Here is a 13,265-nt window from a genome sequence, read left to right on the forward strand (position 1 = left end):
TGAGCAGGCTCACACAATAAGGCTACTAGGACCCAGCTGCCAACTTCCCCACTGGCACTCAGCTCAGCGTCTGGTTCCCTCTTCATACCAGCTATGCAGTAACAGGCCTCTAGGAGAGCCCCAGGCTTAAATTTGGGCCTCCCCTCCACTTTGGGAGGCAGCAGGGCTGGCATATTTGGCAGTCTCCTCCTCCCAGAGATTCTTTTCATTGGGTACACTCCCACACCACTGATATCTGGGGCATGGTTGTTCTTCACTGGCGCTCACATCCAACTCCTTCTGAGGAACCGGTGATGGCAATGCTGGTTCGGGCTCTATTGACATGTGGTAGCAGCAGCAGCAGGCATTTCCAGCTCTGAATCCCTCTCCTTGCTGGCAGCCACTATCTTTTGGGCTCCTGCAGCCACTTCTTTTCAAGGGACCAGCAGCAACCACAACAACAGTTTAGGCTCCTTCCTGCCCATGGTGACAGATGGCTCTTGGGCCCCTGATGGGGCCATTAGCAGCAGCACTAGTTTTTCTTTCTCCAGCCACTCTTTTCACCTTGCATGTCCCAGTCCTCCTCCCAGCGTCCATACTGAGTTGGGTCTGCAGTTTGGAAAGTGTGTGAAGCAGCTGGAAATGCCGGTGGCGCAGGCACTTGCCAGCATTTCGTGGGAGCCGTGGTATGAAGGAAAACCTCCCGGGCTGACACCGGGACTATCTCCCCAAACTCCAGGCAGCATCCAGCTGGGTGACAGCAGGAATAGCCTGCACCACCATATTCTGGGCCTGTGGCTCCTCCGTGGCACGGCACATCTTGTCCATTACTACAGGCAGCATCACAAAGGACCACCTCCACTCAGATTCTTCCCTCCAGCTGATGTCAGCAGAGCTCAGGGACTCCTGCACCAGGAACATTACATCAGTCTGCCCCTGGGTGAGCAGCCATGGGTTTTTCTTCTTTTCTTATCCATCCCCCAGGGCAACCAGCGTGGATATCTTGGTCTATTGTAGTCAATGGAAGCAAAATACAGTTTTCACAAAACAGTCTCTTAGACCACAAAAAATGTGGCAATTCCACAGAAAACATTTGGCACACAAGTGTGGACCAAAATCTTCACTCCCCTTCAAGTCCACTGTTCAGGTGCCAGTTTAGTAACCCCTCCGCCCCCGGGCCCCAGTCCCGCCTTCATCAGAGGATCACCTTTGGTGGCCACAGGGATGGTGAACAACTCTTCTGCAGCCCCGGAGCAGAGAAACATCAGAATTCAGTCCAGCGAGGAGCAGCAAAAGTTGAGAGGCCCAAGGGGAGACTTGCACTAACAAGAAAGAACAATAGAGCTCCACACCACATTGTTGTTCCAAAACAGATAGAGAATTTATTCAAGGTCCAAAAACATCAGAATAAAGTCCACACCTAGCAGAATAACAGTAGAAAAAAACAACTTCAGGAGCACATGTCCAAAAAAATGTTTTTCATGTCCAAATCTCTAGCCCCATCAGAGAAAGGTTACTCACAGTTTCTCTTTATTTCAAAAATTATCCCAAGCTGTGGGCTTTCCAAGGCTAGAGAAAATCCCTACATCTCAGAGAAATACTCTTCTTCTGAGGTACCCTTCCTTGGCTTACTCAACATGCTCAGGACTTCACAACCACAGAAATCCTCAGAACCATTTTGATTATTTCACTAGGCTGCAAGCCTCAGCCTGCTTCACTTTCCACTCCAGGCTGAGTCTCAGCCCCAGCTCCATTGCTCCTCAGTAAACCGAAAACTGCCACTCCTCCCAAGAGCTTGTGGAAGCACCTTTTATAACGTCCTTCCAACCCATCCCCTTTTTTCCTCATCATTCTGCTCCTTGTACACACCTCTACAACCTCCTCACTCTGGAAATTTCCTCATTTAACCAATACACCATTACACTATATAGTAAGGCCTGAGCTGCCTTACACTATTAATATCAAGACGCATATCTTTTCAACCAAAAAGGTAATTTAAAAAAAACCCTCAAAACTATTAAGAATGAAAGGAAACCTAGGATACACAAGTGCCAGGAAATAGATTAATATTTTTGGCTAATATTGTTTGAAGATCAGCTGACAGTAAACAGCATCAACCAGTAAAACTACTTAAGTAAATATGATAAGCTATTTCAAAACTTATAAGTTTCAGATCACTGCAACAAGATCACGTTAACCATAATGACCACAAATAAATGGCCCAGTAACTGCTCATGGTGGATTCAATAATACTTTCTGCTAGGCCCCAGCTGGAAAAGGAAAATTTCACAAATAACACAAACCTAAATGTAAGATATTTATTAAAACTGGGTTCATTTGCCTACAGAAAGTAAAACAAGATGTTTAATGCTTCTTCTAAGCACAAAAAGTATGAGAAACACTGCTTTCTTTCTGGACTGTTTGGGCCATAAAAAGCAAAAATCTAAGAGGTAATCTTGAAAAAGGTTTCTCTGGGTAACTTTTAAGTTACCCAAACAAACCCTGATTAAGGGGATGGAACAATTCCCCTATGAGGAAAGGCTTGAGGAAGAGAAAGTTGAGGGGAGATATGAGAGAGGGCTATAAAGTCATGAGTGAAGTGGAACAGTTACATGCAAATCGATTGTTTACTCTTTCAAAAACTACAAAGACTAGAAGACATACAATGATGTTACTAGGTAATACATTTAAGACAAAACGGAGAAAACAATTTTTTATTCAATGCATAATTAAATTCTAGAATTCGTTGCTGGAGAATGTGGTAAAAGCTGTTAGTGTAGCTGGGTTTAAACCATTATTAAGCTAGAATTGTGGAAATCCACTGCTTATCCCTGGGATAAGCAACATGAAATCTATCGACCATTTGGTATCTTGCCAGATACTTGTGACCTGAATTGGCCACTGTTGGAAACAGGATACTAGGCTTGATGGACCTTTAGTCTGACCCATTATGGGAAGTCTTATTCTCTTATGTTCAATTTTCGGCTCTGCCGACCAATGACATTTTATCTGGGTAAAATTTAGTTGAATAAAAAGAGATATGATGGAGAGGAGGCCTTCTAGGCTGTGGCCTAATATAGCCATCATATTATCATATGGCATGGATATCATGCAGATATCCATGCCATCAAGATAAATTTAGGTGGGTATGTTTGGTCAGGAAAATCACATTCCTAAATTACCTGTGTAAATGTAGATGGGTAAATTCAGCAACAGATTTACCTGGAAAAGTCTGGCTGAATATTCCAGTTAAAGTTACCCAGGTAACTTCCTGCTTGCCACCACCACTAAGTATGGAGTTGTCAAAGTCCATTAGATCATGCATTGAAAGGAACAAGACTTACTCAAAGTATTCATTTTCACACACAGTAGAAATTCCCTTTCATTCAGATCTAGGTTAACATTATTTTGTGCCCAGGGACACATCAGAAACTAATCTTTCCCCAGCAAAGCTCTCCTTTCCCTTCATCTTTCTAAAGCTAAAGGATGCTGCTGGGGCCTGTCCTAGGCCTGATTGCTAGCAGTAGCAGTAGGGGCCTGGGAGCCACTGTGCACTCATAATCCCCATCTGTGTTTCCTTTGTAACATACATGGCATGCACCAGCTAGGGTTTTCGTATTGGCAACCCGCAACGTATATGTCCCTATTTGTTGTATTCGTGGGGGTCACGAAACGTATGGCGAACCCCCACGGATACAACATATCTAACGAATAAAACCCCACTCTCCTGACCTCCCCAAGACTTAACCAAAAGTCCCTGGTGGTCCAGCGGGGGTCATGGCGCAATCTCCTGCACTCGGGCCGTCGGCTGCCGGTATTCAAAATGGCGCCGATAGTCTTTGCCCTCACTATGTCACAGGGGCTACCGGTGCCATTGGTTGGCCCCTGTCACATGGTAGGAGCAATGGCCGGCTGGCACCATCTTGTGCTCCTACCATGTGACAGGGGCTGACCAATGGCACCAGTAGCCCCTGTGACATAGTAAGGGCAAAAGCTATCGGCGCCATTTTGAATACCGGCAGCCGACGGCACGAGTGCAGGAGATTGCTCCAGGACCCCCGTTGGACCACCAGGGACTTTTGGCAAGTCTTGGGGGGGGGGAGACTCCTGACCCAACGGGGGGACTCCTGATCCAGCGGGGTCCTGGAGCGATATCCTGCACTCGGGCCGTCAGCTGCCAGTTTTCAAAATGGCGCCGACAGCCTTTGCTCTTACTATGTCACAGGGGCCAACCATTGGCACCGGTAGCCCCTGTGACATAGTAAGGGCACCATTTTGAATACTGGCAGCCGAAGGCCCGAGTGCAGGAGATCACTCCAGGACCACCGCTGGACCACCAGGGACTTTTCGCAAGTCTTGGGGGGGGGGGAGGTCAGGAAAGTGGGGGGGTTGTAGTTAATTACATTTAAAGGGTTGGGATGGGGTTTTTTTGGGGGGGGAAACAAATACATACGTAACTAATGAACGGATCGAGGTCCCCCGAGAACGGATGCAACAGATTTGGCTCCCCACGAATACGAATACCGAATGGGACGAATCCGTCCCTGCTGCACATCTCTAGCATCAGCTCATATGCCCTGTATGGATTCCATCACTCACTGCCATTGCCGTTAGTTTTCTCAAAAAAGCCACGCCCTGAAAAAGTGTTACCTGAAGCAGCTGCTGCCCCTGTGCCCCCTCCCTCCCTGCCAATTAATTCATCCCTGCTTTAACTCCAAAGGTGTCTCCTATATGCATGGTGATCTCAAGGGACAGCATTCTAGAAAAGCGTTAGTCAAAGAAGAGACTGATACTTACTCGCCATTAGCTTCCAGTTCACAGATCTCAAAGAAGACCATTAGGTCATATTTGCAGTGGCAAGGACCAACATTGGGTCGAGTCAGGTTGCTCAGTTTCGTTGCAGGCACTGCAACAAGTTTAAAACAAGACTTAGGATAAGAGAAAAGGCAAGAAGGAAAAGAGGAGAGGATAATATGAAAGAGAAAGAAAGAAAAAAATGAAAAGGCAAACATCTAACTGCAACCCACACAGAAGGACTATGCAAACCAAAATGGCAAGCACATTATTTATGTTTGTGATCTGTACAATGCATCAGTCTGTGTGTAAGATGTAAAATAAGTTAGATAAGTTGTGATCTGTACAATGCATCAGTCTGTGTGTAAGATGTAAAATAAGTTAGATACGTTTTTGTCTTTCATCCATTTTTTTCTGCACTACTTTAACACCTCAACTTTAGGTATGTTTCAAAATAACAGTATCCGTGGTGACTAGCAACACATCTTTATGCCAAACACCCCCCTCCCTATCTGCTAGTACAAGCTCCAGTCTCTCATATATATATATATATATATATATATATATATATATATATGTGAGTGTGTGTGTGTGTGTGTATGTGTGTAGTTTATATGGAATGTGCACACAGTTGTGTGTGTATGGGTATGTGTGAGATATATTTATGCAAACCCCCATCTGCTCCCCCCCATAAAAAGAAAACCTTTTTACTACAATATACAAAAATGTAGTTTGATGCTTATCTTCCTAGAGGTAATATAACCCATACATAGCACTGTGGAAAATGAATAACAGAAAGGCAATTTCAAATATAAATGAAAAAAAGTCCACCATCATAAATTCAATAAGGACACCGAGGAGTGTAAAACATTCAAAGTCAAAATGACAACAGATAGCTGTAGTAATCTTATATTTCCAGATGTGTGAGAACACCATCCAAGGTAAAGTTATGCAGGAACCTCAAAATGATTCAAATACAAATGAAAGTTAAAAAAAATATTTTCAAAATATTCTCAGACTATAATAAACAGAGAGAAAAAATGATACTGATCATTATTCACATTTGTCACAAATGAAGCAATAAATGTAGGAAAGTGACATCAATGCTGAAACTCATACTTAAAAATGCTCTAAATTTGTAATCTGAAAGGGTTACAGGAGTATGTTATGCTGCAGACACATAATGGATTACCACCTGATGTCAACCCTGAGCAGCTGATTCAGTCCCAGTTATGCCTTACTGCATCTATGGGCTTGCAGTTTCAGTGTCTTCAGGAAAGTCAGACCCACAAGTCCATACATTCAGTGGGACAAAACCAGGATAAGATTGGCCTCCCATGGTTGACCCTAAACATATACCAAATAGGAAAAGCTCTGTGCTCAAGTCCTATTTTCCTATCTCCTATCCCAAAGCAAAACAATTACAAACCTTAATGTGTACTTTGAATTAAAGTTCATGCTCAGCCCTATGTAATAAGCATAGATTTGATATGTAGCAATACAGTTTCATTTAAATGCATCTGTACAGTTTAACTTGAGTTTTCTGCACCCTTTTTAATGCCTTTGCTGAAGTTTGGATGGTTTCCATTACCTGCCAGTGCCTCTCTTCTATGTGATTCATTTTGCATTGTATTACACAATAGGTTTAAGAAACAGGTCTTTGAGGTGGCAATTTTAAAAGGGATTCTCTGCAGGTGTTTACTTGCCTTTCGATGGGTAAATGGGCATTTATTCTTGTCTTCATAAGTAAACAGGTGTATACTTGCGGAGAAAGCCCCTTTGAAAAATCTTCCCCACCCCTCCAGTGCTAGATAAAGGGACAATGCTGAGGGGCAGGGACTGTGTGACCCAGTCCATCCCAGAAAATAAGTACAGGAACTTTATGTATAACTCCTCACCTTTATTTCCTGGTGGGAAGTTTGCTGCAAATTCGGTGGGCACTTAGGTACCCACAGGCTCTACCGGGAAAGGGATTTTTTAAGAGAGCTCTGCAGGGTGGTTTGCTTTCAAAATTGGCTTGCCAGCCCCGTGGGGTGTCTAAAAATGTTTTTTTCCAGTAGCAACAGTCTGCCTGTTTTCCCTTCCTGTTGCTATGCTGGATCTCTAGCTTCACCCTCACTTTCCTATAATTAGGATCTTTTTGTTTAACCTACGGTTTCCTGAATTCTGTTACAGGTTTTGCCTCCACCACCTTCATTAGGAGGCTGTGCCCTTCACCTGCCACCCTTTCTGTGAAGTATTTCTTCATGTTATTCCTGAATCTAGCTCCTTCAGCTTCCTATCATGACAACTTGTCCTAAACCTTCCTTTCTATTGAAAAATATTTGTTTTTTACATTTTTTATACAAATTAAGTATTGACCTTTTCATCCTCTCCTAGTTTATGCATAGGTAGATCCTTATACCTCATAGAGCTTATGTGACCTCCATAATTTTTAAAATCACAATATCTGAAAAAGCTATCCATCTTTCCATATTTATAGCATACACAGTTGTCACACTAATTCTAATTTTTTATATCTTCCTATCTCTTGTCTGAATGGAAAAATGCACATCCATTACTGTTTTAAAACTTAAGACATAGAAAAATAAACATGCAAAGTTCTTGAAATAGAAAAAACGTTAACAACAATTGATGAATATTTAATCAAACTAGAGATAAGAAGATAAATAACTATCTTATGGTAAAAGCCTATACAGGTTGGACAGTCTTAACTATTTTATTTGTAAGACTTTTTCAAACCTGTTTTATGAATAAACATATAAGACAGAAAAAAACACCCATCAACAGAACCAAGCTGGGATGTCTATCAATACAACTGTAATTAAAGGGAGGGTTAACATTTGTATTATGTCTAGAGTATACCATGGCAAAACAAATGAGAAAACTCCTTTAGGTCTCAATTACTCATGATCTCATATAGACAAGGAAAGTGGCTCAAATCAACAAAAATATCAACCATAGTCTATAATCACACCAAAACAATCCCAAAGCTTCTCCAATTGAAAGGAAATTTTTTGGGCAGGCCATAACATGTTATGTGTCTATGCAAATAATCTAAATTATGGCACAATTTCAGCAGAGGTGGGAAAACTGTGCATCACTCAAGTGCGCAAACCAGCAGAAGTGCTTGTCTCCTAGGGCTATTGCATTTACTAGGAGAGCCAGACCAGCTGGCACTTACAGAATCATCAATAAAGTGCCTGGTTAATAACATCATCATCACAAGGGGAACATTATATTACAAGGAGTAATACACATAACATAGCTTAAATTGATAAACTATATTGATTTCTAGGGATGTGAATCGTTTTAGGACGATTAAAATTATCGTCCGATAATTTTAATATCGTCTTAAACCGTTATGGAACACAATACAATACAGATTCTAACGATTTATCGTTATAAATCGTTAGAATCGTGAGCCGGCACACTAAAACCCCCTAAAACCCACCCCCGACCCTTTAAATTAAATCCCCCACCCCCAATAACTTAAATAACCTGCGGGTCCAGCGGCGGTCCGGAACGGCAGCGGTCCGGAACGGGCTCCTGCTCCTGAATCTTGTCGTCTTCAGCCGGCGCCATTTTCCAAAATGGCGCCGAAAAATGGCGGCGGCCATAGACGAAAAAGATTGGACGGCAGGAGGTCCTTCCGGACCCCCGCTGGACTTTTGGCAAGTCTCGTGGGGGTCAGGAGGCCCCCCACAAGCTGGCCAAAAGTTCCTGGAGGTCCAGTGGGGGTCAGGGAGCAATTTCCCGCCGCGAATCGTTTTCGTACGGAAAATGGCGCCGGCAGGAGATCGACTGCAGGAGGTCGTTCAGCGAGGGTTCCGGCGCCTCGCTGAACGACCTCCTGCAGTCGATCTCCTGCCGGCGCCATTTTCCGTACGAAAACGATTCGCGGCGGGAAATCGCTCCCTGACCCCCGCTGGACCTCCAGCAACTTTTGGCCAGCTTGTGGGGGGCCTCCTGACCCCCACGAGACTTGCCAAAAGTCCAGCGGGGGTCCGGAAGGACCTCCTGCCGTCCAATCTTTTTCGTCTATGGCCGCCGCCATTTTTCGGCGCCATTTTGGAAAATGGCGCCGGCTGAAGACGACAAGATTCAGGAGCAGGAGCCCGTTCCGGACCGCTGCCGTTCCGGACCGCCGCTGGACCCGCAGGTTATTTAAGTTATTTGGGGGGGGGTTCGGGAGGGTGGGGGATTTAATTTAAAGGGTCGGGGGTGGGTTTTAGGGGGTTTTAATGTGCCGGTTTTTCGATTTTTCGATTTTTAACGATTTTTCACGATATTTTACCCCCCCAAACGGCAACAATACGATTCCCTCCCCCTCCCAGCCGAAATCGATCGTTAAGACGATCGAGGACACGATTCACATCCCTATTGATTTCTATTTCCTAGCGGCACAAAATAATTCATACAAATGTTTTTTCAGTGTTCATCTCAAATAATTAGGTCTGTGCTCTTTATAGCAATCTTTGAGTCAGACTGTAACCACAGATATGAATCCATCTCAACAACTCAGAATGTGAAGTCAACAGGGCAATGTCCAGCTTCTTGGGTGTCTCACTAGAGGCTTGAAAAATATCTTTTGTGACAAAGATATTTAATAGGAATATGCTTTCATTTGAAAACAGAGAAAAAAATGACATTTGTTGTTTCGCTTTGTCATTTGCTTTCATTTTTTCCGTTATAGTGTGCAATCAGTGGCTTTAGTGCGCACTAAACCTACCATTTAGTGCATGTCAAAAACATTTAGTATGCATGAAATAGTTTTAGAATATATTGAAATCTACTTTGGGATCTGCCAGGTACCTGGAACCCAGACTGACCACTCTCAGAGACAAGATACTAGGCTCCATGGACTTTGGTCTAACACAACATGGCATTTCTTATGTTCTTATATAAACCATTTAAACTGAACTTACTTTCAACTCAAGCAACTCAACTCCGTCAGAGTAATCAACAACCTTGGACAACTCCTTAATGTTATTTTTCTTTTTCTAATTTGGCAGGTTTTATTACCTTGGTTACTTCTTTTTTAGCTCATTGTTAATTTATCTTTCACCTTCTCTACAATCCAAGTTGCATTATGTCCCTGTTTTATTGTAACTGCTATTTTCCTATTCTATCACATGTTAATGTTAAGTGTTTTTAAATATTTATCCTTTTGTCACACCCTGTTTATTGTAAACCGGCATGATGCGACTCCCATCGCGAATGCCGGTATATAAGAAATTCAAATAAATAAAATAAATAAATAAACACTAAAACAAACAAACAAATGAAACAAAAGCCCCCTCCAATGAAATAAAATGAATAATATAACAAAAAAGCCATTCCCTGCACACCCCTAATATCTAAACACATATACAGATTTAACTCTAGGGGACCAAACTTGATCCACCTTCTAATATGTAAAACTAAAACCTTTTTTATCTGTAATGGCATGATTTGTCCCTTTTGTGAAGTAAATAAAGAAATGGACATATAAGGAAAAGATGTGAGTAGTGGGGAACTCTAAATAATATTTCTGTTTTGGTTTTCTTTTTTGGGGACTTATAAGAGTCCTGTGGCTGATGGGCTAAATAAATGGTGCTTCAAAGTGGTGCTGGGGAGCCGTGACTTGGTAAGGAACTGACAGATTTGTAAGTGGTAGCAGAATCAGGTAATGGACACGTTGGAGGTGCAATGTAAAAGTAAATTGGTGGGAGCTTGTGAAGGAAGTGATAGATCAAGAAATAAGGGATCACTGGTTTCTGATTTACCTCTTGGGTGCCCCTAGCTGCAGAAGCAGGGTGGGGGTTCCCCTCTGAAGATGCCCCAGTCCCCCTCCAAAGATGTGCTGTGATAAAATGGGCACTTCCTGCTATAGCTGGGTGGCACTCACTGTTCAACCTGAACAACAAATGGTACAGGTTGAACAATGAGTGCCACCCAGATATCACACATATACCACCTTAATGATATATGTGTGATCTGACAGTGATACTATTTTCCAGTGCTCTGAATGCCACTGTCCTACAAGTCCCTGCACCTTTAAGGGGGGGGGGGAGGGTGTTATGGGACACCATCATTTGGGCAGAGCAATGCTTGGGAGAAAGTGCACCAGGACAGAGAAGGAGGCACTCCTTTTACCACGGTGCCCCCAGGCAGCTGACTACTCTGCTTAATGGAAAATCTGGGCATGTAAACCTGTAAACTTTGGGTGAACAAACAGAAGAAGTGCTTATAAAGTCTGGCTGATGAACTGAGAGATTCTAAAGGATCTCATACATTTTAAATATTATGAGATTGGGTGACTGCAAAAGTAAATGAGTGAACGGAGACCTAAGTTTAAAATACAGAGTTCTAAGAGATAGAGAGAGCTGAAGCTGGTTTATTTCTAGCAATTTGATGTGAATTCTGCATTCATGTTGTATAGGTAGCATTCTGTTATCTGTCCATGCTCATGTTAGTTTAGAAATAGATGGGCTAGAAGAAGAAGGTAAACCACAAGATATCTGGTCTATGAATCGATATTTGCTTACTAATTTATCCAATACGAAGACATTTTCTATTGCCTAGAAAAAGCATATTAAATTTAATTATAATAATGAAGTAAGTTTATTCACAATATGTGAAGCTGCGAAAGCCGTGTTGTAGAGACAAATTATCTCCTTATCTGCAGTTATGAAAATGCAAAAGCTAACTAAGATTACTGCATTAAAAGTAAAGTTTATGCAGTTAGAGGGAATTCATAAGTGAAGGATGATGATACATTGAAGAAACGAATTAGTTTCAGGGGTGAGCTTAATTTGCAGTTAACAAAAGGCATTTTTATGAACATGCTAATGTGGAACAAATTACTGATTTGGTAAACTTAATGAACAAAAATTAAAATAAGCTCTGAAAAAGTACTCTAAATCTAGCCAGCAGAAAGTTTTGCCAAAAAAACAGAGCAGGATTTACTAAACTGCAGTAGTTGGTACTTCAATTTTGCAAATCTTAAGGGATTTTTCCCAGTGGTAAAATGCTACTGGGAAAAATACTGCAATGAAGTACCCCCTGCCCTGCAGTTCATGATGGTGGACCACAGCCTAGGACAGCCATCATCTTAAAAGACTAGCGCGGCCCAAGGAATCCCCCACCAAGTATAGCCAGTCCTCCAGGGGTCCTGAGACACCCTCTGTCCCATTCCCTGTTTTCTCTTGAAGCAGATGAAGTGAAAACAAAAGTATAACATGTATGCTTTGTATTCATACTAGAAGGTGTTACAGTTGTGGACCCTTGGGCCGGTTGGGACAGAAGATGGTGCGCTGTGGAGGACCACGGCAAGCGTCCCAACCGGGAGGCGGCTCGGAGGACTCCGGGAAGGCTTCGACACTGGGACGAGGTGGAGTCCTATGCGACCAAGGACTCGGCAAGGCTGAGAGGACGGACGACGTTGGGCCCCAGTGACTGAAGAGTCTTCACCCTGGAAGCTGGTACTCCCCCAGGAGGAGCCCGTAGGAGTCCAGCCACTGGGACTTTTGGAGATTCACCCTGGAAGCCGGAGCCCCCCCAGGAGGCGCCCGAAGGGGCCCGGCCGCTGGGACTTAGGCGAATCTTCTGGGCCAGCGAAGATCAGGAAGGAAGCCGAGTCGGAAGCCGGGAGCCGGAGGAGAAACCAAGCCAGGGATGAGGCAGAAGACGGAGTCGTAGACGGAGCCGGGTCAGAGCCAGAGGTCAGAGCGAGCCAAGCCAGGGACAGAAGCTGAAGGTGAAGTCGTGGACAAAGCCGGGTCGGAACCAGAGGTCAGAAGCAGATACCAGAGCCAAGGGACGGAGACGGAAAACGAGTCAGGAGTCAAGCCGGGTCGAGAACAGAGAGCAATCCAGAAGAACGCAGCAACTAGCAATCAGGAAACCTGAGGAACCTCGTTGCAAGGCACTGGAGTGGTCTAGGTGCAGGGTACTTATACCCTGAGGGCGTCTGACGTCATCTACAGCCAGACTGAGGGTTTTCCCATGCTGGCCCCTTTAAGTGGAGCTCCTCCCCGCGCGCGCATGCGTCAGGGGGCGGGGCCAGCTGCGGCGGACCGTCGGCGTCTCTCCCGAGGAGGGAGAGACACGCTGGAGGGCCTGCAGGCCCGAGGAAGCCTCAAAATGGCCCGGGCCGCCCCCGAGGTAGGTGGAGGGACTGGGGCACAGCCCGGCACCGCAACAGAAGGAGAGAGTGATGGGCCAAAGGCAAGATCATAAAGGACTGTGGAGTAAACATATTAACATTCACCGAAGAGGCAATATTTATTTATTTATTTTTGCTTTATTCTGCAAAACTCTGACGTTCTATGCAGATTTCAACTTTAACATACTTACTCATGCGTAAACAATATAACAACATACACCAGGTATAAAACATAGAAAAACTTGCTGCTACATACATTTTACGTCATCAGATACAGAATCAATCAATGAAAATGTGATTAAAAAGGAATGCCTTAAGTTTCTTCCTAAACTTACAAATGTCA

General features: G+C 43.7%; 1 protein-coding gene across 5 annotated transcripts in view; it reads right to left on the bottom strand.

Annotated features, from left to right (window-relative positions):
* Positions 1 to 13,265, bottom strand: part of KIF1A (kinesin family member 1A) — a 416,621-nt gene that overhangs the window by 191,386 nt on the left and 211,970 nt on the right. For all 5 annotated transcript variants that reach the window (XM_029616880.1, XM_029616879.1, XM_029616878.1 and 2 more), the window contains one exon: positions 4,777 to 4,885. In XM_029616880.1, coding sequence (XP_029472740.1) covers positions 4,777 to 4,885 — 109 coding nt within the window. The remainder of the gene's footprint in view (positions 1 to 4,776; positions 4,886 to 13,265) is intronic.

This window comes from Rhinatrema bivittatum, chromosome 9, assembly GCF_901001135.1.
Source record: "Rhinatrema bivittatum chromosome 9, aRhiBiv1.1, whole genome shotgun sequence".
NCBI lineage: Eukaryota > Metazoa > Chordata > Amphibia > Gymnophiona > Rhinatrematidae > Rhinatrema > Rhinatrema bivittatum.